General features: G+C 42.6%; 1 protein-coding gene across 2 annotated transcripts in view; it reads right to left on the bottom strand.

The window, feature by feature from the left end:
• Positions 1 to 9,662: 9,662 nt before the first annotated feature.
• The window catches only part of ZZEF1 (zinc finger ZZ-type and EF-hand domain containing 1), a 115,580-nt gene continuing 98,222 nt past the window's right edge, over positions 9,663 to 27,020 (bottom strand). The window contains exons 44-55 of one of the 2 annotated variants that reach the window (XM_079130743.1): positions 26,093 to 26,212; positions 24,320 to 24,511; positions 23,249 to 23,349; positions 21,691 to 21,826; positions 21,239 to 21,598; positions 19,607 to 19,750; positions 18,077 to 18,245; positions 17,801 to 17,899; positions 17,154 to 17,319; positions 13,633 to 13,786; positions 12,972 to 13,043; positions 9,663 to 11,142 (exon numbers count right to left, since the gene is read on the bottom strand). In XM_079130743.1, coding sequence (XP_078986869.1) covers positions 11,062 to 11,142; positions 12,972 to 13,043; positions 13,633 to 13,786; positions 17,154 to 17,319; positions 17,801 to 17,899; positions 18,077 to 18,245; positions 19,607 to 19,750; positions 21,239 to 21,598; positions 21,691 to 21,826; positions 23,249 to 23,349; positions 24,320 to 24,511; positions 26,093 to 26,212 — 1,794 coding nt within the window. In that variant the 3' untranslated portion in view covers positions 9,663 to 11,061. Of the gene's footprint in view, positions 11,143 to 12,971; positions 13,044 to 13,632; positions 13,787 to 17,153; positions 17,320 to 17,800; positions 17,900 to 18,076; positions 18,246 to 19,106; positions 19,155 to 19,606; positions 19,751 to 21,238; positions 21,599 to 21,690; positions 21,827 to 23,248; positions 23,350 to 24,319; positions 24,512 to 26,092; positions 26,213 to 27,020 lie in introns of those variants that run through there. The other variant, XM_079130744.1, reaches the window with a different exon arrangement.

Here is a 27,020-nt window from a genome sequence, read left to right as displayed (position 1 = left end):
ATTTTCTATGCATTAATAAATGCACTTGTTGTCTTGGTGTTTTCTGCTGCTATCACAGAATACTGAGACTGGTAATTTACAAAGAAAAGACATTTGGGGCTCACAGTTCTGAAGGCTGGGAAGTCCAAGACTGTGCTGCTATATTTTGTGAGAGAGCCTCATGTTGTTTCAACTCATTGCAGAAAACAGAAGAGCATTGGGTACATGAGGCAGAGAACTCTCTCCCACAAGTCACCATTAATCCCTTTATAAGGGTGGATCCATCATGACCCAAATGCCTCTTCAAAGTCCTACCACTTCTCAACATCATTACATTGGAGACTAAGACTCAACATGAGTTGGGATAAAAGATACAAACCAGGGCTGAGGACGTAGTTCAGTTGGTAGAGTTCTTGCCTAGCATGCACAAAGCCCTGGATTTGATCCCCAGCACCAAAACAAACTAACAAAAAACCATAGCACCTGTATTTTTATCTTAATTACTTGCATAGTATATAGTCACATTTAGTAAATTCTTTAACCTGGATGTTTTCAGAGTTTCTGGTGCTGTAACATCTCAGCATGGTGGTCAATTATTAGATAAATTCCTAGAAGGGGAAAAGTGGGTACAAAGGCTTGCTACTTCAAGGCTCTGACCATACCGACAATGTGGCTCTAGAAGGTGGACAAGCAGACCCAGGTTCCTTCCTACCCACACCCACCCATGTTTGGCTCTATTGAACCTTTTCATCCTTGCCAATAAAATTCAGTATTTGTAGGGCCCAGTGGTGCACGCCTGTAATCCCAGCAGCTTGGGAGGCTGAGGCAGGAGGATTTCAAGTTCAAAGCCAGCCTCAGCAACTTAGTGAGACCCTATGTCTAAATAAAATATAAAAAAGTGCTGTGGCTCAGTGGTTAAGTGCCTCTGGGTTCAGATCCCAGTACCAAAACAAACAAATGAATAAAACACCTCAGCATTTCTATCTTGGATTTGTTTTGTTTTGTTTTTTGGCTATTGCTTTTCTTTGATTACTCATGCAGGTGAACATTTACCTTTGCTTATTGGTCATTTGTATTTTTTTGTTTTGAGAATTGTCAGTTTCTGGCTCTTGTTCATTTTTTGGTGTTGGTGGTAGGTTGATCTTTATTTTATGATTTGTAAGGGCTCCTAATAGATTATGGAAAACAACCTTTTGTATATTTTGTAAATTTTTTTCCCATTTTTCAGTTGTCTTTTATTTATTATCTTAGGGTCCAATTGTTTTAATAATTTTTGATTGTAAGCTGGGTTTGGTGGCACATGCCTGCAATCTCAGTGACTTGGGAGACTGAGGCAGGAGGATCACATATTCAAGGCCAACCTTGGCAACTTGAGACCCTATCTCAAGATTAAAAACAAAAGGAAAAAAAAAAAAAAGGAAAAGAAAGAAGAAAAAGAAAAAAAGGCTAGGGATGCAGCTCAGTGGTAGAGCACCCCTGAGTTAAATCCCCAGTACCATTAAAAAAAAAAGTTTTGATTGCAAAAATAATATTTGGTCATGGTTATGGATTCAAATGGCACACAGGGATAAGAAGGGAATAGAAAAGTTTTTCTCCTGTCTACTCCCACACCCATTTCTCAGAAATAACCACTCCAGGCAGGGAATGTAACTCAGTGGTAGAGTGCTTGCTTAGCATGCACAAGGTTCTGGGTTCAGTCCTCAGTACTGCAAAATAAATAATTGCTCTACACTTTCTTACCCAAGCTACCAGACATTTTCTAAGTGTGTTCAAAGTAGATACTTATAAATCCATTGATTTGACTACTATTTGGTGAGTGCTTATCATGCCAGACCCTATGCTCTAATTTGGGCACACTGTGATAAACAAAATAGATAAAATGTAAGCTACCACCATGAAGCTTACAGTTTAATAGAGAGATGCTAATACAACAAATAAATCTGTGGTCAATATATGTGCACACTGTGATCAGCACTGTGAGGAAAGAGAGTAACAGGTACTGTGGAGGGCAGCCTCCAAGATGGCCTCCGTCATCCCTACTTCCTTTATGTAATTCCCAACCCTTGAATGTGGTGGGCAGGACTTAGTGGCTGCTTATAACCAATAAGAAAAAAGAAGTGATGGGGTGTCCCTTCTGAAATTTGGTTATGAAAGACTGTAGTTTCTGGCCAGGGTGCTCTTGCTCTTGGCTCCTTCATGCTGGGGGAAGTAAGCTGCCTTGTTGTGAGCCAATTCATGGAGAAGCCCTGGCAAGAATCTGAGGCCATCAGTTGGACAGCCTGTGAGGAACTGAACCCTGCCATGACAGTGAGTGCCTCTTTTAGCTCCAGACAAGTCTTGACAAGTTATGAGAGACCATGAACCATAGGAACCCAGCTTATCTGTGCCTGGATTCCTGAGTCACACAAACTGTGCAAACATTTGTTGTTATAAGCCACTAAATTGATCTATAGATCAATTCAGAGAGGATTGCTATCTTAATGAAATAATTTTTTATAACTATGAATATAGGATGTGTTTCCATCTATTTATATCTTTAGTTTCTTAACAGTGTTTTTTTTGTTTTCACACTATAGTTTTATACTTCTTTTGATAAATTTACTTCTAAACTTTTAATGCTATTGTTTTAACTTTTGATGCTATTGTCAATAGAATTATTCCTTAATTTTATTTGCAGAAATAAAATTCAATGCAACTGAGCAGAAAAACAACTGGTTTTTTTTTTGGGGGGGGGGTACTAGGGATTGAACTCAGATGACTTCCACCACTGAGCCACATCCCCAGACCTATTTTGTATTTAGAGACAGGGTCTCACTGGGTTGCTTAGCACCTCAATTTCTGCTGAGGCTGGCTTTGAACTCGAGATCCCCTTGCCTCAGCCTCCCAAGCTGCTGGAATTACAGGTATGTGCCACTGTGCCTGGCAAAACAATTGATTTTTATATATTAACTTTGTATCCTGAAACCTTGATGAGCTCATTTGTGAGTTTTCGTCACTTTTTTTTTTAATACTGGATTCATTAGATTTTACATATAAAAGTTCATGTTATCTGCAAATATAGTTTTGCTTCTTCCTTTATAAACTGGACACCTTTTACTTCTTTTTCTTGCCTAATTGCCCTAGTCAGAATTTCCTGTGTCATGTTGAATAAAAATGGTGAGGGTGGACATCTTTGTTCTTGTCTTAGGAAGAAACCATTCAACCTTTTGAAGTGTGACATTAAAGGGTTTTTCATGGATGCCCTTTGTCATGTTGAAGAAATTTACTTCTATTCTTTTTTTTTTTTTTTTGGGTACTGGAGATTGAACTCAGGAGCACTAACCACTGAGCTACATCCCAAGCCTTTATTTTTTCTGAGATGGGGTCTTGCCTAAGTTGCTTAGGGTCTCTTTGAGGCTGGCCTCAAAATTGCAATCCTCATATCCCAGCCTCCTGAGTTGATGGAATTACAGGTGAGTGCCCTGTACTCTGCTGGTTTATTAATTTTTATCATGAAAGTGTTTTGTATCTTGTCAAGTGTTTTGTTTGCATCTTTTGAGTTATTGTGTGATTTCTTGTTTTTTTATTCTATGAATATGGTGTATTACATTAATTGATTTTTAGATATTAAACCAACCTTATATTCTTCTGGTAAATCCTTGTTGGTCATGGTGTAGAATTCTTTTAATATGATGTGAATTGGGTTGGAAAGTGTTTTATTGAGGATTTTTGCATCCATTTTGACAGATACCAATCTGCAGTTTCCTATGCTTGTGATGTCTTCATCTCGTTTTGGTGTCAGCGTGTTACTTGTGTCATATGAATGAGTTGCTAAGAGTTCCCTGTCTTCTATTTTGAAAGAGTTTGTGAGGAATTGGTATGAATGCTTCTTGAAATATTTAATTGTCCACTGGTCCAGGGCTTTTGTGGGTTTTGTTTCAATTACTATTTCAATCTCTTTATTTGCTGTATGTCTATTCAGGTTTCCTATTTCTTTTTGAGTCAGTTTTGATAGTTTCTATCTTTCCCAGAATTTGCCCATTTCATCTAAATTATCTTTTTTTGTTGACATACAATTAGTCACTATAGTATTGCTTTGTAGTTTTTAAAATTTAAGATTGATAGGCATTCCCCCACATTTGTTTTCCTTTTGTGATGGGGTCTCTGTGTTGCCTAGGCTAGCCTCAAACTCCTGGGCTTAACCGATCTTTTTGCTCCAGCCTTCCCAGTAGCTGGGACTACAGGCACACACCACTGCACCCAGCAGGAATATATTTAACATACATATATTTGTGAGTTTCCTAAATTTCTTTCAACAGAATAACAATTGATTTCCAATTTCATTCCATTCTGGTTAGAGAATATACTTTTTAAAAAATATATTTTTTAGTTGTTGATGGACCTTTATTTATTTACTTATATGTGGAGCTGAGAAGTGGACCCAGGGCCTCACACATGCTAGGCAAGCATTCTACCACGGGGCCATAACCCCAGTCCTGAGAATGTACTTTATTGTATAATCTCCTTCCTTTAAATTTTAATGAGGTTTGCTTATCACTAGCACACACAATCCGTCCCATGTGCATTTCAGAAAAGGCACATTTTTGCCACTGTTAGTTGGAGTGTTCTATAGGTGTCTGTTAGGTAAAGTTGGTTTATACAGTTGTTTAAGTCTTCAGTTTTCTTGATGCTTTCCTGTCTAGTTTTATCCATTACTGAAAGTAAGACCTTGAATTCTCCAATTATGATTTTTAAATTGTCTGCTTTTCTCTTCCATCAGTTTTTACTTCACGCATTTTGGTGCTCTATTAAATCATCCTAGGGCTGGGGATATAGCTCAGTTGGTAGAGTGCCTGCCTCGCAAGCACAAGGCCCTGGATTCAATCCCCAGCATGGCAAAAAAAAAAAAAAAAAAAAAAAAAAATCATCCTGCTGTATTGACCCTTTTGCATTATAAAATCCCACTCTACCTTTACAATCATTTTTTTTTTTGTTCTAAAGTCTATTTTGTCTGATTGAATATAGCTATTTCTGCTTTCTTGATGGCCAATTCCAAGATATATCTTTTCTCTTCTTTTTCCTTTTTTCCCTTCCTTCCTTCCTTTTCAGGAAGAGTACTCTACCACTGAGCTACATCTGCACCCCTTTATATTTTTAGTCTTGAGACAAGGTCTCACTGAGTTGCCCAGGCTGGCCTCAAACTTGCCATCCTTCTATTTCAGCCTCCTGAGTAGCTAGGATTACAGACATGTGTCACTGTGTCCACTGACTATTATATTTTTAATTGCAAATGATATGCTTTATCTGCAAAGAATATTGATATCTGAAATGACTTTTTCCTGATACTTATTGCCTGATAGTAAATGATTGATCTTGTTTGCATCAGCTAGGTATACTTGCACTTGTTCTTTTCTATTAAACCTTTTTTTTTTTTTTTTTTTTTTTTTTTTTTTTTTTTTGCGGTGCTGGGAATTGAACCCAGGGCCTTGTGCTTGTAAGACAAGCGCTCATTAAACCTTTTTAAAAAAAAAAAAAAAATCTCATAAATGGAAGCTAAAATGTTGATCTCATAGAAAATAGAATAGTGGTTAACAAAGTCTGGGAAAGTGGGGAGTGGAGAGAGGATATTAACAGGTATGGGGTGTAGTTGGATAAGAAGAATACCTACTAATGTTCTATAGTACAGAATATTAGTGGTTGATAATTAGTTGAATATTTCAAAATAGCTAGTTGAAAGAATTTTTGTTTGTTTTGGTGCTGAGAATTGAACCCAGGGTCTTAGACATGGTAAGCATGTGCTCTCCTATGGAGCTATATATCCTAGAGAGGATTTTGAATGTTCCCAATACAAAGATATGATAAATGTTTAAGGTGATGATATGCCAATTGCCCTGATGTGATCATTAAAAACTTTATATATGGAAATATCAGTACCCAATAAATAAACAATTGTCAATTAAAAAAATTTCAAATAAGGAAAAAAATCAGTGATTTTAGATGTCTCTCTTCACTTCTGTTGTGAATTTCTGTACTAATAGATCTGTTCTCCATCACATATTGGGGCACCTTGCCTGCCAGAGTAGCTGAGTGGCTAAGGAAGATGTGTTGACAATGACTCATGGTGGCTGTGTGGGGATTTTCCAGGCGCAGTGTCTGCCCAGTTGTCATGGATGCTTTGTTGCTCAGCAGTTGAGGTGACAACCTGCAAATTCATGGGTCTCCCAAGTAGCTTTTAAACATGAACATAAATCAAGGCTGAGAAGCCACTAGCTAATAGCTGGGGGAGTCTCACTAAGTGGTTTGGAAAGCTTTCTTCCCTGCAGTCAGCAGCAGGTGGGGCCAGGTGCAGAGAACCAGGTAGCACACTCATGTTCGCCTTGATCTTAGTGAAAACCCAGAAAGAAAACAGGGTAGGGAGTTGGGAGGGGAGGACAGGAAGGAGGGAGAGACAGATTGAACTGAACTCATTGAGCCCTTACAATTTAGCTTTATCAGGAGCCAAATGAAACCCTTGGAACTTTCATTTGGTAAGTCAATAAAGTCTCCTTTAAATTGTTAGTTTGTAGTTTAACTTGAAATTGAATGATTTTTAAAGTCTGGACCCTTGCTGAACTTCAACAAAGCTGCATATACAAGAGTTCCCAGAAAGAATAATTTGGTAATGGTTGCAACTTGATGCTATCCATCTTGACTAGATACTGTCAGGGGCCTTTATATTTTCAGAAATTTTTACATGTTTCCTGTCCATATACTGTCAATATTAATGTGATGAGAGCTGTGACCTTATTTCAACCTACTGGAGCCAAACTGTTGCATAAATTTGGATCAGAAATGCTTTCATCTGCAAGAGAGCCAACTACAAACATTCTCTCTTGTAACACACACACACACACACCCCTGATCTAGGGCTTGCTCACATGCTTAAACACTGCAGGTAAGGAGCCAGACTCCTATCTTCCTGCTTCCACAGTATCAGGGTATTGGCTTTTCCACCTCCTTCTTTTACCTGATGACTTTGAGACTGGCTGGGGAGCACCAAGCATCACACTCTCACCTGAGTCAATGGGAGTAGGTAGGAACAGATTCTCTCAGCAGGCATTAGCTTCTTTTCAGTGGAACTGAGTCAGAGAGTCACTGCCAGGGTATTTGGGAAAGACAGTATTCTGCAAAGTGAAGTGAGATTACCAGGAAGACTTAACCCAATGATGACTTTCTTCTTGAGCTGGTTCTACCTTTCCTGAGATTCAAGAATCTTCAGTCACCACCTGCCAAAAAATGGATCCTGCGAGCAGGAAAGGAGGGGAGTAGGTAGCAAATGGTAGTTAGATGAGTGACAGGATCTGCCATAGGTACACAGCGTCATGCTGAGAGTTGGTCTGAGAGGCTGGGTTTTCAGCTGAATGATTCGCAGGAAGCCTCCACCCCTGGCACACTGCTGATTCTGTGTGGACTTTGTGGGTGGATGAGCACATGGCTATGGTTGCAGCTTTGGGCTAGGAGTCAGGGCTGAGTTTGCTCAGTTCTGTGCTTTCCTGCTCCTATTCTACACTATCACAGTATCTTGTTCTTCACCAAATGAGGTGGCTTGACTGGCTGAATCCTGTTTCTCTTCCATGCTAAAAGGCTTGGGTTTAAATTACCTTGTGCCTCTGTGAGTCTCTGTTAGATTGTGGGCTGATCTTAGCAGTGAACTTCCCAACTCTTCTATGCTTTCCACCTCAGCAAAGGCAGTCTGTCACACCAGTGGCCAGAGCTCAGACACTGAGACCCGCTTTTCTGAGTAAAGCTCCAGTGTGCCCTGGTGACGAGATGAGGTAGGGAGAGCACAAATGTCGGCCTTAGAGGGAGAGGGACTTGGGAACACCCAGGTTTCCCGAATGTCACACCAAACCTGTCCTCTGTCCTGCCTCAGTAATGGCGGGGACTTCCCAGAAGAGTCTGGGGCTTTAGGGGTATGTGTCAAGTCAGTTAGGCTAGAACGAACAGTTAGCTCAGTTTATCTCCCACTAAGAAGTCATTCTTCTCTAACTTGCAAGACAGCCCTTGGTCCTGGGAAAGTGTCTGAGTAGGGGGTAGTGTGGCATGTGGCAAACCAGAGATATGAGGAAGCGCAAGACCCAAGGGCTGGCAAACAATCAGCAGTCAGTTGTCAGAAGATGGGTCCAGAGGCCAGCAAGAGGGAAACGACTCCCAGGACAGTCCAGCAGGTCCTGCAAGTTACAGGAGAGGTGGAGGACAGTGGGATGGGATTGAGTATCTGGTTGGAGAGTACACTCAGGACACCATTTGTGTACAGAAACCTCAGAAGCCCTGTAAAGCGGGGTTAGTCTGAAGTGAATCCAAGCCCTCGGATGGTGTGAGGAGGGAGGGAGAGGGTGATCCTGACTGCACCCACCCTAGTCAAGGCTCATATGGCAGAGGGGGCTGATGTATTCCAGAGACACTCAGACAATGAGGCCAAAGAGCTTTCTTGATTCCTTTCAAACCCAAGGCCATGAGAGTATATATATATCTCATCAGTTTGGGTTTGACAGAAATTCCAAATATAACCTTCACAGAGAAACAGAAATGAGAAGGAAAAAAAAAATCACACACAGTTGTACTTTTTTATATAGAATGTACAATATATTTCTCTTCATTTGCATATTTTATCCACAACTTAACATCCTTTTTACAGGCTGAACTCACTCAGCTAATATAATCAAAATTCTTTCTTTCAACCAAATAAGAAAAATTCAAAATCGTAAACCCGTAAGAAAACAAATTAAAAACAATGATGAAAATAAGTCACTCCTCTCATTAGGAACAGTGTCTGTACAATATATATGATTTAGAACAGAATTTCTTTATAGATTAGGCACATGTTTCCACGACACCGTATTCCTGCCAGTTTTATCTCATTCTAGGCAGTCTTGCCTCTTAAAAGGGTCACAGGGATGTTGGCCTTGATGGAAGTCCTTTGGGATTCTGCTGCTCTGGGTTGGGGACGAGGACAGTGGGGTATGGCTCGGCAGTGCCACCGAGTGGTCGGAAGCAGAGGCAGCGATGGGCTGTAGGGAGGCCAGGCCAGGCCAGGAAGGGTCTTGCCAGATGGCAGATGTGTATGAAGGGAAAACTTAGGCTTATTCTATGCAAACGGAAGCACAGAGAGACCAAAACAGCAAGGGTAGTGAACAGAGAGAAGCTCTGAGGAGTCCAGCGTTTATTTACAGTTGCTCTTCCTGGTGGGAGGGTAAAGCTGATGGGCACTGTTAAGGGAGTGACCCTGCCCTGCCCTTCCCATCTATCCGGCTTTACTCAGGTCAGTCCAAGGTGTGGAGGGGTACGGGTGGCACCATCTCCTTGTCTATTTTCCAGGCTGTCCTTCATTGCGTCTGAGCCCGCAGTGGGGCCTCTCCCCCAGGCACTGAGATTTGATCTCTGAGATGCCCTCTCTGGAAACTTCTCCCTGTTGAGATCTATTTGGGTGAGAGTGGCATGGACCATGGGTCTTCTCTGGGGTTCAGGAAGCTTGCAGAGCAAGGTTGGTTTGGCAAAGAGCAAAATATAAAAAAGGGTTTCCACTGGACCTGTAGGATTGAACTCCTTACATCCCAGCAGTGAAGGAATCAGGCCAGACTGCCCCCCCCACCCCCCGCCCCCCCACATCAGAGCACTGAGCCTTAGGTCACGACCACATTTCTTCTTGTCTCCTTTGAATCGCACCCTCCCCCACTCTGTGATCATTTTCCTTGCACCCTGGGGCTTGGCTGAGAACCTAATTCTAGGATATGAAGGTCAATGCACCTTGGTCTTCTCAGCCAGAAGCAAAAGTGCCCTTGCAGGCAGGGATCTGTAGAGGTATTGAGGCCAAGAGGCATAGTGTGCCATGGCGATTAAGACTGGTCAAGTTTGGCCCTTCCTTAGGTTCAGCTTTGTATGGTGGATGTGCCTTGGACCGAGAAACTGTCCTCAAATTACAGCCACCTCAGGCATTCCTCACTACTGCAAGTCCCACTGAGGCTGGTCCATGGCCCACATGCCAATCCAGCTTCACACTCTAAAGTGTGGCTCTGGAAAGAGAATAATTAGCACTTCAGGGCAAAGCTAAAATCATAAAAAGAAAATTGTAAAAGAGCATTCATTAGAACTAATGTAGTTATTGCTAGACAAATGACAGCCAAATAACCATGCAGAGTCCCACTAGTGGCAAACGTGACGGATTACCATGACCATCGAGCAGAAATAAAATCATGTGGTATTTTTTTTTCCTCCTACAATAAGATCTCCTCTGATAGCACTGCAAGTCTGTAGGTAGAGGCTAAAGGATCCCTCCAGCTCTGCTACTTCCATACACACCAGTTTGTCCCTGGAACCACTGGGTCCCAGGTCATTCCCTAGGGGCCTTCTCAGTGAGTTAATATGGTTCTGCTCTGAAAACACGAGGTGGAAACTGAAACATGTCAAAACAACCAACTGAAAAAACTTAGAGGTGCTGAGAGCCAGCGCAGGGCAGACGTGCAAGGTGGCCTCCCGGCTGTTCCCAAGGTCACGTTGTCTCACCAGGGAGTTCTCCAGGACAGCTGGGAGTGCAGGAGCTAGTGGACAGTGGATCCTGTATGGAATGCTTGGAGATCAGTGGTGGTGAGGCTTGTGCCAGTTGTGGTTTGGTTTCGATTTCCGAGTCTCAAGAAGCAAAAGTGAGGGGGAGCTCCCTGTCAGGTCGCCACTGCTGCAGGTTTCACTTTGAGAGTGGCTCTGAGTACAGGCAGCTCCAGCTCAGTGGAGACAGAACCTTTCCGGAGAGGCTGCTTCCAGGCCTTCCCATGCCAGTGACTTCTGTATGGACAGCCCCTGGAAGAGACTGGTCTCTCAACAACCTTCTCAAGGGCTTCCTGCCTGCCCTTCCTCGAGTCACTCTGCCCTGCTTTGCTTATTCTCATGTGTAATGGCCTGTGCACACATTAGCCTGCACTCAGGGAGTTCTTGGAGATGTGGCCTCTTGGCATCTGAAGTGAGCTTGAGGACAGCTGGGCACTGAGGCCATGTGAGTTTTCCTGAATGAGGCTGATGTCTGTTCAAAATACCTGTGGACAGATTACTAAGACCCATATCATGCCGATGCTAACACTCGATGTTCCACAGGTGGGTGGCCTTGTTTGGGTAGTTGATGGCCAGGCTGATAGCAGCGATATTCTGCAGAGCCTGTGGAGGGAGAGAGGTGTCACCAGGGTCCAGGGCCATTCACTTACTTGTTCATTGAGTGCTGATGAATAAAACAATCAGCCAAGCACTGAGGAAGCAGGGGCAGGTTTCCTGAGGTGATCCACATGTGGTTTCTCTTACCTGGAAGACCACACACTAGAGCAAGAGATGTACTTTGGGGAAAAACAACACAAAAATGCTGCAGAGGAAGGACATGACACACATGAGAAGCAAATAGCCAGGGTCAGGGAGCTCCACAGGGGTCCAGAAAACAATGTTGGGGAAGGCAGATGCACTGGAAGGCAGGCTAAGTCTTTCCTTCAAGCTGAGGGCAGCAGGAAAGTGGAGGTGGAGATGGAGGAGGCAGGCAGGCTGAAGATCACTGGTGACAAACTAGATGGGATATGGGAGGGGCAGGGAGGGCAAGGAGGCAATGGAGACTGGAAACAGGGGCAGGCCCCAGAGATAGGCCCACAGGAAAGCTGCTATGTTGAGTTTCTGGTACCGAAACTGTCAACTATTAAAATTTCCTTATACTGTGTCATGAAACCAAGCATGGTGGCAGCAATGCTGGCAGGTGGCTGTTAAGAGGGGAGGAGTTTTTACTCAGCTTACAAACTACAAGTAATTCCCAGACTCTTCTGTCTTTGCTGAGGGGATTCCTGCTTCAGAGCTGCCATTCCTAAACTGCACTGATAAGGGAGACCCTGTCTTTTGAGAAGATCATGTGTTCAGAGAGGACTTTCAAGGTACAGAGCTCTTACTGGCTCTGGCTAGGAGGGAGGAGTCCTAGCTGGATGCCCACCCAAGTGTGACCTGTGATCTTTTGTGTCCCCACCTGTCTGCTATGGGAGTGGGTCACAGTCTATGGTATTCACAGTCTGTGAGTCCAACGTTCTCATGAGCAGTCAGTCTGGGGCTGGGGAATTTCCAGAGCCTTCTCAGGGGTCATGTTTCATTGTCTTGTGAGCACACAGTGCAGTTTTCTAGCAGATAAACTGTGAAAATATGGCAGACTGAGAGCAGCTACAGATGAGAATCCAGCTGTCAGACATTAAAGAGATCTGCAAAAATGGAACACACAGCCATCATTCTCACTAATTATTTTGTAAGATGGGCACAATGGTTAGCCTAACATGTAGTAGCAGCTACTTGGAAGGCTGAGGTGGGAAGATCTTTTGAGCCCAGGAATTTGAGACCAACCTTGGCAACAAAGCAAGAATCTGTCTCAAAAAAAAAGTCTTGAAACCTGAGTTGTTTTTTATAAAACATGTCACTCATATTTACATGAAATTATTTAAAAATATTGATACATGTTTAAATTTTGGTTTTAATTTCTAATTTAATTTCTACATTTAAAATCTAATTTCTAAGAGCATGTAGTAATGTATATGATACATAAAACTAAAAGCTTTCTTGGATCCTCAATAATTTAAAAGTGTGAGGGGTCTTAAACAGTTGTCAGAAGAGGCGTTTTCCTATGAGGGAAGCAAACTACATCCAAAAATATCTGAAATCTGACTGTGTGGAAACTTCAGGGATCAGCCAAACTAAATTTAAGGCATTGGTTGTTTTGGTTTTAAAGACAAATTCTTTCTAGTGTCTTCTGACCCTATAGTTTAATACAAGTGACACTGATAAATGGGGCTTGCTTGCGCTCTCTGAACACCAGAAGGAAGGGACTGAATTGGAACCAAGCTCTGTAAACTCTGGGAGGTTGGTAGTTGTCACCTAGGGCACACACACGCTGCTGTGGCAATGGTGAGATCGTGGTGTTCACCACAGGGAGATGGCCCCAGAGGGCAGCTCTGCTAAGGGACAGGAGGTACCTGTGCTGCACAACGGAGAAGGTGATCGTCCGTGGTTAAGGCCAGCAGGTACTCCTGCAGCAAGCCAAGCTCCTGTGGAGAAAGCATGGTCAGTGAGCCAGGGCAATAGGATCACATGGAGGGGAATCCCACCCAAGAAACAGGAGTACCACTCAAGCTCTGGAGCCATGGAAGGAACCTGACTGGAGGCAAGGGTCTGGTTCCACGGCTGGCCCTGCCCCGAGGTAGGGATCCCCATTCTTAGGGTCAGTCTCTTCGTGTATGACTGAGGGAGAGAAATAAAGATGGCTGAAGCTGAAAGGCCCTTTCATCTTGCACATTCAATGAGTCTATTGTGCCAAGCGGAAGAAAAGAGGAGGAAGAGGAATTCATTCATTCCTTTGATTTTCCAAAACTCCCTTGTTGTCAAGGGCTCATTTGGCTTTAGGCCAGACAAAATAAGCAATCCAGTACTGACCTGAGGGCTTTCCAGGGCTAGAGAGAGATGAGGGCCTAGACTGTGGGTCAAGCCAGCCTCCCTGTGCAGGCCTGTCCAGACACCCCCAGGGCCCACAATGGGGCTATGACCTGAGTCCTGCCCTGAGCAGTAGAGGGAGAAAAACACATGGAGCACTGTCCTTCCTGCCCAGGCCTTGGGGCTAGAGGCAGGCAGAGCCCTCACCTGGGCGCGGTTCTCAGTGACAAAGAAGAGCTCAGTGAGGGCACGATGCAGGGGGAGGAGGATGCCAGGCTGGGTCACGTCCTCAAACAGGCTGTATTCCATGTGGGTAAAGAGCTGCCACAGTGGCTTCAACAGTGCAAGGTCACAGAGGTCACTGCAGGGGGGAGTCCAGAAAAGGGTTGGTTTACTGATAACCAGACCAACCATAGTGGACAGTTTATGGCAACTGCAGCTCAGACCCTCTCTCCCACTGCGGGTATGCCTGTCATAAAGCAGTCCCACCCACACTCCCCCAAAACAACTGCCACCAACAGAAAAGAGAGAAAAGGAAAGAACTTATAACAGGTTCCAAGGCAACAAGAGAACCTGAAGTACATTCACTGGAATTATATTGTGCATCTTTAAAAAAAAATGACTGTTGGGAAGACCATTCAATGACAGTGGGAAAATCTGAAGACCAATGTTAAGTGGAAGAAAGCAAGATATAACACTGCACACACAAAAGACAATTTAAAAGTGAAAAACAACTACTTAAAATACCATGACATCAACCATTATTTTGATATTAGGCTTATAAAACAGAAGATATGTTTGCAAGGTTGCTCAGCCAGAAAACCCCTAAGAAAAAGCAGAGTCCTTTTCAGACCCCTGTGGAAAGCAGAATCCAGGGCTTGTGTTCAGTGGTGTGTGTGTGTGTGTGTGTGTGTGTGGTGAGTCTAGCTCAGCATTCTTCAGAGAGGAAAAGTAGAAAATCAATAATATTCTAGGGTTTACTGATGACCCCTGCCCCCAAACATACGTAATGATTTTGCCTTTTCTCTTATGACTTGAATTCTGTCCACTTAAGTGGTATCTTGAAGCCAATATTTTCCCCTCAGAGGAATAAACAAACAGAAAAATGCAACTTAATTTGATATATAAAGACTCCCCTCCCTCCCTCCCTCCCTTCCTTCCTTCCTTCCTCCCTCCCTCCCTCTCTCCTTTCCTTCCTTTCTGTTGTTGCAGTACTGAGAATTGAACCCAAAGTGCTCTTCCACTGAGTCACATTCCAGACTTTATAGAGACACTTTCCAGCTAGTTTTTAGGAAAGTACTGGAAGTGTGAGATAAAGGCACCCAACTAGCCTGGCCTCCCTCTCCTGGGAGTACCCCTATGGTCTGGCCTCTAGGCCAAGCTCTTAGGCCAGCACATTTTCAACTTTCCAAGGAGCATGTGCAAACAGCCAAGGGTGGCAAGGTGTCCTGGGAGCTACCTCGAGGAGTGCAGGAGTGTCCCTACTGGAAGGGAGGTTGGCAAAGACCTGAAAACCAGACTGCAGACTTCAGAGATATTTTTACATTTTATATATGTTATTCACCCAAGTAGCTCTCGTGGGACGCTCACAAGGGACTAAGTGAACCCTTGTCTGCATATGAGGACATGGTTGCTATTACCACCATGTCCAGCTTTCCCTCTCTGCCACCACCCTATGGAATGACTTTGTGAGCCATTACCTGAATTGGAGAGTCTTTTATATATTTATTGATGGTACTGTGCTCTGCCACTGTAAAAGTTTTATTTTGAGACATGGTATCACTAAATTGCTTAGGGCCTCACTAAATTGCTGACGCTGGTCTCAAACTTGTGATTCTCCTGCCTCAGCCTCCTGAGTAGCTGGGGTTACAGGTATGTGTCACTCTGCCCAGTGAATAAAGTTTTTTATTTTAAAAAACAACAACTCTATATTACATGAAAAGACAATCTTTTACTCCAAATATCATCAGCCCATTTTGGCTAGCATTCTGTGTCAATATGCCTTAAAAATGACAAGAAAGATGCAGGAGAGTAGAATTCCTAACAGGTAGGGGTCCAACACCTTTCTTCTGAGATGATGAACAGGGCAAATATGCCTGCAATTCCTACTTCTATTCAACATTATATTCGAGGTACCAGCTAGTGTAAAAGGCAAAAAACAGTTTCTAAGAATAAAATACATTATGCACACATGACATGACTGAGCACTGAATAATCTACATGTACACTCACTCTTAAACAAATTTAAACTGGGTATGGTGGCACACACCTGTAATCCCAGCTACTTTGGCTGAGGCAAGAGGTTGCAAGTTCCAGGACAGTCTGGAGAACTTAGCAAGACCCTGGGTATGTAGTTCAGGGGCAGAGTGCCCCTCAGTTCAATTCCCAGTACAATAAAAAAAAGAACAAACAAAAATTTTAGGTTACTAGCTATCAGGGCAATATATGAATATATACAGATTTATTTGTTTATTCTTTTACTGAGATGTGTATTTTAGCAAAAACAAAAATGTTTAAAATATTATAATAGCATCAAAAACAATAAACCCTAGAAATAAATCTAAGAAACTGCTGTGCACGTCTTCTACATAGAAAATTATGATATATTATGAAAAACTTAATAGTGGAGGAAAATATAATGTGGACTGGAGGATTTGATTCCCCTCAAATTGACCTACGGAGTCGATCAAAATTCCATTGAGGGGGCTGGGGTTGTATAGTGGTAGAGCACTTGCCTCACACATATGAGGCACTGGGTTCAATCCTCAGCACCACATGAAAATAAATAAATAAAAAATAAAATCTACAATTAAAAAAAAAAAATCCCACTTAGGGTACCTTGAGGTGTCTCAGTGATAGAGTCCTTGCCTAGCATGTGAGAGCTCTGAGTTCAATTCCAGTATTGAAAAAAAAAAAAAAAATTCCCTTAGGTGAGACAGGTGTGCAAGTGTGAAAACGTGTGTATGTGTGTGTGTGCAAGTATGGGTGCACATGGAGAAATTAGCAAACTTATTTTAAAATGATCTGCACCTACAGGGTTAAAAATACCTAAGACAGCTGGGCATGGTGGGGCATGCCTGTAATCCCAGTGGCTCAGGAGCCTGACGTAGGAAGATCACAAGTTCAAAGCCAGCCTCAACAATTTAGCAAGGCCCTGTCTCAAAATAAAAAACATAAAAAAGGTGGGGGATGTGGTTCAGTGGTTAACTCCCCCTGGGTTCAATCCCTGCTACCAAAAAACCCAAGACAAATTGTGAAGATGAACAAAGTGAAAGATTTCACTACTAGATATGTAAATCTATTATAAAGCTATAATCTAAACAGTGTGATACTGCAGACAGCCAAAAGACCAAAGAAACAAGAAAGAACAGAAACAGACCTATGCATGTACGGACAAGGGTGGTGCTGCAACGGGGTGAGGGAAAATGTGGCCTCTGAAGAACAAGTGGAGACCTCTAAGGTGGAATACAGAGCAAAGTGTGCAAGGAAAAACAATTAAGCTTCTAGAAGGTAACATAGGAGATATCTTCATGACCTTTAAGTATGGCAAAAACTTTTTAAACAGGATACCCAAAACACTAACATAAAGGAAATGATGGATGAAATGGAAAACATTAAAATTACATAAGTCTTTTTATCAAGACACTTCCAACAGAGTGAAAAGGCAAGCCACCGGATGGGAGGAGATATCTGCAATCCATATTCGTTAAAAATGACTCAGAGCCTACCTGTGGGTGCAGCAGTGTACAATCCTCAGAAGTAAGTGGATGGCTTTTAGTCGCTGGTGACCAGTCTGGCGACAGGCCACACCCACCAGCCATTCCCAAATTTTGCCCAGCGGGAGGTGAGGCACAACCCTTTCTTCTGACAGCATCTGCTTCAAAATCTCGAACCCTGACCAATCCCCCCAAAAACAAAAAATTTTAAAACCAAGTATATGTACATTGAAAAATATACATTTTATAAATGGCACAGTTTATAAAAGTAGGATTTTATAAACTGCACGTTTTAATAACTAGGATAAAAGAATTGTGATCATTAAAATTTTGGCGGAAAATAAGACTTTTGTAAAAATAACAGGAACAACATTCTCAGTTTATCATTTTTTACAAAATGCCCTGGCTAATTCTAAGATAACAAGAGTCTTTTTTTTTTTTTGGTCCCCACAGATGGCTCTTTTATCTGACATTCAAGTTTACAACTAGCCAACCATATCCTATCAAAGAGAGGCATGAAGTTTGTGAGACACCTTTGGGAAGCTTTAGAGAAAAATATTTGCTTTGAATTTAATGCAGATCAGTGACATAATGCCACCAAAAGCCACAGAAAGTCCCTGGCCAGCAGGTCATACAAACAGAAAGAGCAGAGTACACACCTGTCTGGAATCGCCCGAGGTGTCCAGCTGTAACAGTGAATTTGTAGCCCCACTCAGTGTTGCTCATGTCAGAGGTAAATCGGTAGTACAGAGTATCTCCTGGGTCACAAAGAATCAGAGACACATCAGGAAACAGGAGCAACAGGGAATGGCAACTGAGGTGTTGCCAATGAAATATACTAAGTTCAATTTAAAATCCTCCAATAATTTCCCTTCTCAGTATTATATTTAAGCCCTTCATGTGAAGAGTCTACATGGCTGAATATTTTTTATCACCTGGAAGCTCAAAATCTTTCCATTTCTGTTGAGACCCGCTGAAGTTGTGTCGATCCTGCTGGAAGTCACTGCTGCTGGACATGGCTAATTCATCACAGCCTTCTTCTGTGTTACACTGAGAGTCAAATTTGATTGAGAGGTAGATTGCACCAGGAATGTGAACTTTATCCTAGGGAGAGGTGACAAAGAATGCTCCTGTCACTACTGACCACTGGGTAGCATTGTAACTGTCTGTGCAACTGGGAGTATAAAATGAGTAAGTCAGAGTTCCTGCCCTCTAGGGGCTCTCAGTTAAGCTGGGACATGGAGAACATAGACTGCAGTATGGTGCAGGGCAGAGCATAGCAGGGCAGGCAGAAAAAAGTCCAGTGCAGGGGTGCTGAGGTTGTTGTGAAGAACAAAGACAACAGGAGAAACTTATTAGGAGAAAGGGGCACATGAACACAATGGGGTGTCCTTCAGGAAAGGAGAGCACTGGAAAGGTCTGGCATGTTCGGGGAATAGCAGGAAGCTTTGACGTGTCTCTGGTAAATCATGTGCTACACACACTCGGTTTGGGAGACAGGAATGAGATGTGACCCTGGAGAGGTTGGCAAGGACAGGCAGCCAAGGTGGTACCCTAAAGTGAGGTATTCAGGTTCTGCCGGGAGAGCAGGGGTGTATTAGAAAGGAGAAAGTCTTGGTCTTGACTGAAGAAGGGGTCACTCAATAGCTGCTGTACAGCCAGGTTGGGCTGGGGCCAGACCAGAGGTGGGGAGTCAGGAAGCAGCAGCAGCAGGAACCCCATAGAAGTAGAGGAAAGTTCAGGGGTGACAGAGAAAACAGTATGATACTCTGGGGCACAATTTTATGGCTGATCAGAGATTCTGTGAGGCCCAGGGAATGGGGAAGGAGCCCAGGAAGCGGGGTGAAGAAAAGGCTGGGAAGGAGAGCATAAGGTGGTCTACACTTCTGCTAAACAACATCTCAGCTGAGCAGCATCTGAGCTCTAAACCACCTTTTGACACCCACCACTGTTGCTGTAGGGTGCTTTCCACTCAGAAGCTTAGGTCTTGCCAACTCCAGCATTTCTAAAGGGCTGAAAAAAGGCACGTCATTGTCAGGAATAACTGAGGTTGCTCCACCCCTGGTTCATCCAAATTCCTACCTCTCTTTGTTTAGATACAAATTAAGGATGGAAAAGATGAGGCTTTTTTGGTTCTGGGTAATTAAAAAAGGGGCTGGAGTCTCTAAGGCGTGGCCAGGTCTCCAGGAGACAGTTAAGGAGCAATGTTGAACTTAGAGACACACAGACTCACTGCTATGAGAAGCCAAGGATTCACTCTTAGGAGTTTGTGTGGGAAAAAGTAAACTACCCTCTGGGGCCAGGGGACCACCTTCCCCCTATTAAGACAAGGAAGGTGAGGAGAAGGGAGACTCAGCTTCAGAGAAGGGACAGCAAGTTGGTAGGAAGAAGCACTTTTTTGGTCAGGGCTGTCAAGGGAAGAGCTACTGAGGGAGGATGTGAGGGCTCTGCTGCTCAGGCCATACCTCAAAGCTGGTGTTGTTGTTATAGGGGTGTTTCGATTCCCTCACTTGCACCTCCATTCCTGGTTCCTCCATGAACTGGCACGCAGCCAGGGCCATGGTCCCCAGCATGTTCTCTCGACAGCCCTGGAGCACCTTCTGTAGGATCTGGTGGGACACAAAGCAGCTAAGGGCAGGACCTTCCAAAGGCCTCAGGAAGAAGAATGGAGAGTCTACCTTAGCCCAAGGCCCACCCCAAGGTTCTGGCATCACTGTGGATCCAAAACAAGTCTCTGCTACCCTGTTCCCCCAAACCAACCCATGGTCACTTGTAACTCAACCAGGTCCCTGCTGTAAATCAAAACACTAGTTTTTTCAGAATAATCCTACTTCTAAGGAATCTGAAAGAACTAACAGAACCAATCAGAGATGACCCTGGCTCCCAAAGGGTTCTAGGCTGAAAGGTGGAGGGACCGCTGGGTAAATAATTTTAGCACACAGTGATAAATGGCCAGGATGAAGTACAGTGAGGAGCTCCATGGAGTATGAGTGAAGGAAGGACATGTCCAAGAGAAGGACTAGTAGGAGCACAATGGTTCTCTTGTATCTAGAAGATAAATATAACTAGAGAAAACTGCAAGCACCTCCCAGGCTATGACACTGGCAAAAGACCTAGCAGAGACTTAGAAACTGGTGGTATTCTCCAATGGATGAACTAAGGGTTAGAGGATAAATTAAGTTCCCCATGGGCAGTACATACATGTAGGTCAGAAGGATAGAATGGAAAAGTACTAAATGCAACTTGAGATTTCTGTACTTAGATGGTGACAAATTTTCTGATTCAGCTGAAAGACGTAGCCAGGGCTGCTGAGTTCTAGGCCAGGATATCTTCTGCTATGTTGGGTCCTCTGCTTCTAAGCAGTGAGAAGTAGAAGCGAGGTTTCTCACCCAGCATTGTTTTAAAAAACAAGTTGAAAACTTTATTTAGAAACAAAACAGAAAATGGCCTTCAACTTAAAAGTTAAGATTAGAGAACTAGACTTCAGAGAATGGCAGAGACCCTGGTGAGATTTGAGCTCTACCACCCAGAGGCCAGGAGTCTTGGCAAAGCCTGCCTGGCTTGATTGCCAACTATGATACCTGGGGTCCTAATGCAACATGGGTGTAAGTGTGAACATAGCATCGACCTGAGTAGACACTCCACAAACGATACTTTAAAACAGAAGACAAAAACCTGTCTTTCTGTATCATGGGGACAGGCTACCTACCAGCGAGTCCTCATTAACCCTGTCCCCTGGACTTTGTATTATGTGAGACTCTGGGACATGAAAAAAAAAAGGCTACCTAGGTGAGCTATATGACTTGTAGATGTAAACAACAGGCAGAATGCCAAGGCAAGTTTCATGGGACCACTATTGTCAACATTCTCTGAGTACCAAGTCTGTGCTAGATTGTGAACTCTGCTACAAGTCAATCTGTGGGAGAGTCAATGGTGACTCTACCTTTGCTGCATTCACATCTGTCAGGAACTGCACAGCCATACAGGTAAGCTCACTCTAGAAGCCTGTTCAAACACCCTGGGGGCCACTGAGATAGGGAGGAAGGGGCAGAGGAGGACCCTGGGGGATGAGGGCTGAGCTTGGTCTGTTTAACTACCTTCTCCCACTGGTGTTTTTCTTCCAGCTGCATGAACATATCCAAAATATAGGTCATGTGTGCAGGGCCACTTAGCTCTAGGATGTCCTCGCTCACTGGCACGTGCCCAGGCCACTCGGCTAGCAGAGAGGCAAGCACATGGCGGGCATACAGGACAGCTGTGGCCTCATTCACTCGGAAGAGGTAATCTCGGACAGCCCTCTTGCTCTTGCAGTTCAGCTCCTTGTGCAGGAGGGCGGCACTCTTGCTACGGCGCTGCTTGGCATAGCTCTGCTGTAGCTCGCTCTCTGTGCTGGAGATCAGCTTCTGGGTCACAGGGTTTGATTCAGCAATGGCTTGGTTGCAACGTGCAGGCCGGGACTGCAAAGCCAAAACCACTGTTACAAAGGTCTGGTCTTCTCACAATGGGGAAAGGGGTTGCAGACACTTTGTTCCCAAGTTGAGTGACATACCAAGCATGGCAAGATAATCATGTCTGTATCCACAGCCTTGGCGCTCTGCTCTTCCAGTCTCAAACTTCTACTGGGCTGCCACCTCTGAGCCAGGGACCGTATCCTTTCATCTGTGGTAAGTTCATCTCCATCAAACCTGAAGGAAAAGTGCACAAAGTGTGGTACATTAAGTGTAGAAAGACAAGAGTTTCACCTGCAGTCAAATTTGTCAGACATGTTATCAGGGCAATTTTCCTGTAATTATGCAATTACAGTATTTCTCACTATATTCTATATATTTGATTCACAGCATTCATTCATTCATGAGTACAGATATCTAGGTATACTCTAGTGGCAGAGGATAAAAATTGTCCTTCAGAATCCATTCAAGTTCTCTTTTAGAAACAAGGTTCCCTGGAGTTCTAGCAGGAGACCCAGTTACCGAGCTAGAGACATAGTGCCCAGCCCCAGCAGCTTAATGTAGATGCAACTAGATTCTTGCCAACTGGAGGTGAATGAGATAGTGTGCCACTTCCATAGACCACCCTCAAACAACTGGACTAAAGAAGTGCTCCTTTCTCTACCTCTCATCTTTCCTCTCGACCATACCCAGAGATGGTGAGGATAAGCTAGCTTTGACTACACACATGAGAATAACATCCTTGGAACCACTAGATTACTTTATGGGGCAGAACAGTCACCTACCCGGGACTGCTGTCTATCCCTGAACTGTTAAATGAAATAAAAATTCTATTTGTCTTGATCTTTAATATTCCTACTTTTAAAATGATAACAGCTTAAATTATCCTTGACAGTCATCATCTCACAGCATCTGTTTCATCTCACAAAGGACTTGTGGCAATATATAAGAAATGAATATGATAAAATAGAAACATGAATAAAAAATTAAATTAGAATTTATGATAAATTAGAATAAGAAGTCAAAGGGGTGAGGATGTAGCTCAGTGGTAGAGTGCTTGTCTAGCATGAATAAAGCACTGGGATTCATTTTTAGGATCACATATGCACATGCACACACGCACAAGGATAAGAAGTTAAAATTAGGATATAGGGATAGAGAAGGAGATCGGACTGCAGATACATAAAGTTCTACACAAATTGATGAGCTGAATCCATGGATTAGCTCTGAACTTCCTGGCCAAGAGAAGGAAATATTATTAATTACATGATAATTCTTGAGAAAAAGCCATGAAAAGAATTTATAATGGTGGAAAACCAAAACCAAAACCAAAAGAACCCTTTTGAGCAAAAGTACCTCCTCTGTACTGTTTGCTCACTGGGGTCACATGTGAGAGACAGCCCAGTGTCTGCATCCATAAAATGGGTTTGCTCTAAGAGACAGACTGCATAGGTAACATTTTCCAAGGAAGCATTACCACACACTTCCGTGGTGATCCATGCGGGCAGCACAGTCACCTTTCATATTACCTCATAAAAGAACTACAACCCAGCCTGGCCTGGCACGGTTTCTTTCTAGATCCCACTATCAGCCAGCATCATCCTCCTACCCTCACTTGCTGTCTCACTTGGCACACTGTAGTGCAATTAAATATCCTACCTCTTCTGAACTTCCAGGAAGAAAGAATCGGTTTTTTTCATCTGCAGTTCATATATGGCCCGGAGAATGTGCAGAGGGGCATTGAGGGCATCATGAGCCATCTGAAGGCATGGGAGGAAACAAAAGAGAAACGATGAGCAGGGTTTCAACATATTACTGATAATCTGAACTTAAAAGGGATAAAACTGTATCTCAAAAGTTAATACAGGTAACTGAAGAATATTACATAAGTATAAAGGGGCTGGGGAGATAGCTCAGTAGATAGAGTGCTTGCCTTGCAAGCACAAGGCCCTGGGTTCAATTTCCCAGCACCGCAAAAAAAAAAAAAAAAAAAAAAAAAAGCATATAAAATTATAAAGCATTAAAACATGAACTGTAAAATCTGCATTACTATTGAAAATTCAAAGGAAAGTATAAAACATTGAAGCATCAAAGGAAATACTATGACAACAAAACACACAATTCTAATAGTCAATACTTGTCACACTGCATTCCCTGCCAACTTCTCTGTGGCTGTCTCACACAGTTTTGACAACCAGCACAGAAACCTAAGCACTATACTTTCTTTTGAGATTTTTTTTTTAAACACTGTTTTTCTGGCATATATCCTGCACTCTCTGCTTACTTTTCAGATAGTTAGACCTTCTGAAGTCCAAGTTCCACTCATTTCACATCATTCCAAACAAAAGTAGATAATTTGGGAATGTAAGAGTATTTCTGAGAAACTAGGGGAAAGAGACTATCATTTGGGATTTCATAAATGGGAGTTAGGGCTTTAGTAAACTCCAGAAATTACAGGCAAAATTTTATATGCATATTTGAATATATATTTTATGGGAGAGAGGTTGAAAGCTTTTGGGTCCACAAATAAAAACATTTAAAACTATTTCTTTGGCATGTTTCCATTTTTCTGGATCAATTCTGCACAATACATAGACTCAGTCTTCAGGAAGTAAATTCTCAGGACATCAGACTGAAGCATTTCATGTTTAGGCTGAAGCTCGGCTTGAGCCAAAGAGGACCTGCACCTCCAAAGCCATGCTCCATCTACATAATAACCCAAGAACATACCAAGAAACATATTCTGGTGGGTTCATCCAGGCCTTCCAGAGGGTCTAGCTTTTTCTGATCTGGATCTCCAGGGCTGCTGACTGGCCGTTCTACTTCTTCCTCTTGGTCCCCTTGTTCATCCAGTTCATGTTCTCCATGTTCAGCCAGAGTGTTGATCTCCTTTTTTGAGGAGTACAGCATGATGGACAGAATCTACATGGAGAGGAAATCAGGTAGGGCAGGGAGGTAACATTCAATGGGTGAGAAGACAACAGACGACACAGTTATTTAACCATGTAAGGGTAGAAAATGTTTAACCTAACTCTTTTTTTTTAAATATTTTTTAGTTGTCAATGAATTTTTATTTTATTTATTTATAGTGGTCCTGAGAATAAAACCCAGTTCCTCACATACACGAAGCAAGTGCTCCGCCACTGAGCCACAACCCTAGCCCTTGATCTAGCTTTTTAAGACATAATTCATATAAAAATGTAAAATTAGCAAACAAACATGAAAAAGTGTACAATTGCACTCGAAATTTAAGAAGTGCTAATAACAACCATGGAGGTCCTTGAGTTTATTAACTTTTCCATAACAGTGTAAACTGATATTATCCGTGCGGAACTTGTTTTGATAAACTCTAAAGAGCTATAAAAATGTTCAGATTCTTTGACCCAATAATTCATCTATGTAAAATGTTCTATTCAAAATATGGTCAATGAAGCATTAATAATGGCAAAAACCAAACCAAACCAAACCAAACTACAAAGGATCTTCCTACATCATATGTAGCCATCAAAAATAGTGGTTATGGAGCTGGTAATGTAGCTCAGAGGTAAAGCACTTGTCTAGTATGTATGAGGCCCTGGGTTCAATTCCCAGCATGCCAAAGAAAACCCCAAAATTGTAGCTATGAAAACTGTATAGAAACTGAAAAAAATGCCTGCAATATGACCTTGATTTATTTGAAAGTATATGCATTGTGCAATATAAGTTTACATTTGTACAGATCTATAGGAAAGAAATTAGAAGAAGGAAATACACAAAATGCTAATGGCAGCTGTGTTTGGGAGTGAACTCTGAAGTTTTTCTTTCCTTTATATTTTTTAAATTTTTTTGCAATATGGTTCTATTGTTTAAAAAATAATACTCTAAAATATTCTCTAAGATTCAGAGTTCAAATTCCCCTCCATATTTTAGCATACTTCCTTAATCCTAAACCAACCTCCTATGGTACTCAGAAAAACTTCTTCAAGTTCAGGCCTCTGTGCCACCAAGGGTGGCAGGTGTACCATCTCCCCTGCAGCAGCAGCTGTGCCTCCATCTGGAGTGTACACTTAGCACAGTAAGCCCTTGGGGAACAGTAACTTCACTAAGAAAAATCTAAAGCCTCAGGGAAACAGCAATAAAACTAAATTATCAACTGAAATCCCACATAAAATAAACATCAGTGAGGATAAATTTGGAAACTGATTAGCTCAAGGAACTTTAAAGGAAAATAATTCAAGGGCACACTTTATTACCATGATATAATGGTCAATTATGTGCTTCCATAATATACTTTTCCTCCAATGTTCTTTGAATAAACATCAAATTCATTTTTCCTGACAGGGGAAGTCAGGTGTCATAATCCCTAATTCCATAAAGGAAGACAGAAGCAAGGCACTGTTTTAAAAACTGTACAGAACTACAGTGCACAGGGCAGAACCAGTTGGACCAAACTTTTTGCTTCTAGCTTCTAGGCCTGCAGACTTGCACCAGGCAGCAGTAGCAGGAGCCATCTTTGTCCCTTACTTCCAGGTCCCGGAGGAGCCATGTTTTACTGAAGCCAGTCCCTTTGCTGCACTTTTTCACCAGCAACTTCAGCAGATCAGTCTGAAGCAAGGTTGCATGGGTTTCTTCAAAACCATGAGCCTACCAAGGAGAAAAAGAATGATTTGTAGCCACCTTAGAGTAAAGAAGGTAAAGATCACTTGGAGAGAAACAAATTTTTCTCAGAGTCCAGTCTCAACTGGTAGCCTAGCCTCACCTTCTAGGGAAAATTCTAGAGTCAATAGAAGATCCTTGATCATAACCCCTCTATCTGCTCATTCACTTTTAATTCATTGATTCAACAAACATTTTTGAAATCTACTTTATGTAATTTCCCTCAACTCTACCATCCAAAAGCTTCTTGATGCCGTTAAGGCCAAAACCCAAGCCCCTCATCATGGTTGACAAGATTCGACAAGATTTCCTGTCTGCTTCTATGGCTTCATCCTCCAAAGCCCCAGAAGTTTTATTTCTGCTCTGTGACAATCATGCCTCTTCTACTTTTAAGGTCTGGAGCGTGCCACTCTGTTCAGTTTTCCAAGGCTGACTCCTTATCTATTATCTCAAATTTTACCTCTTCAGAAGGCTTTTTCTGACCCATAGCAGTCTTCCTTATAGGCTCCTTATAACCTCTGACTAGTTAAAGCGGAAGATCATGAGTGTAGGAACCTTCTTTCTTTCTCATTCACTACTACATACTTAGTTCTATTTGGTAAATGAACTCAACAAATATTTACTGAGTGAAGAATTCAAAGATTTCTACCTTCAGGGAGTTTATTTTTCCAATCCTACTACAATGTAAACAAAGAAACTGAATCAGACATGGTGATAAATGCCATGAATAAAAAAACAAAAAAACAGGAGTTGGGGCTTAGCTCAGTGGTACAGTGCTTCCCTAGCATGTGTGAGG

This window comes from Sciurus vulgaris, assembly GCF_902686455.1.
Source record: "Sciurus vulgaris genome assembly, chromosome: 3".
Lineage (NCBI taxonomy): Eukaryota > Metazoa > Chordata > Mammalia > Rodentia > Sciuridae > Sciurus > Sciurus vulgaris.
This window is presented reverse-complemented; position numbering and strand designations above follow the sequence as displayed.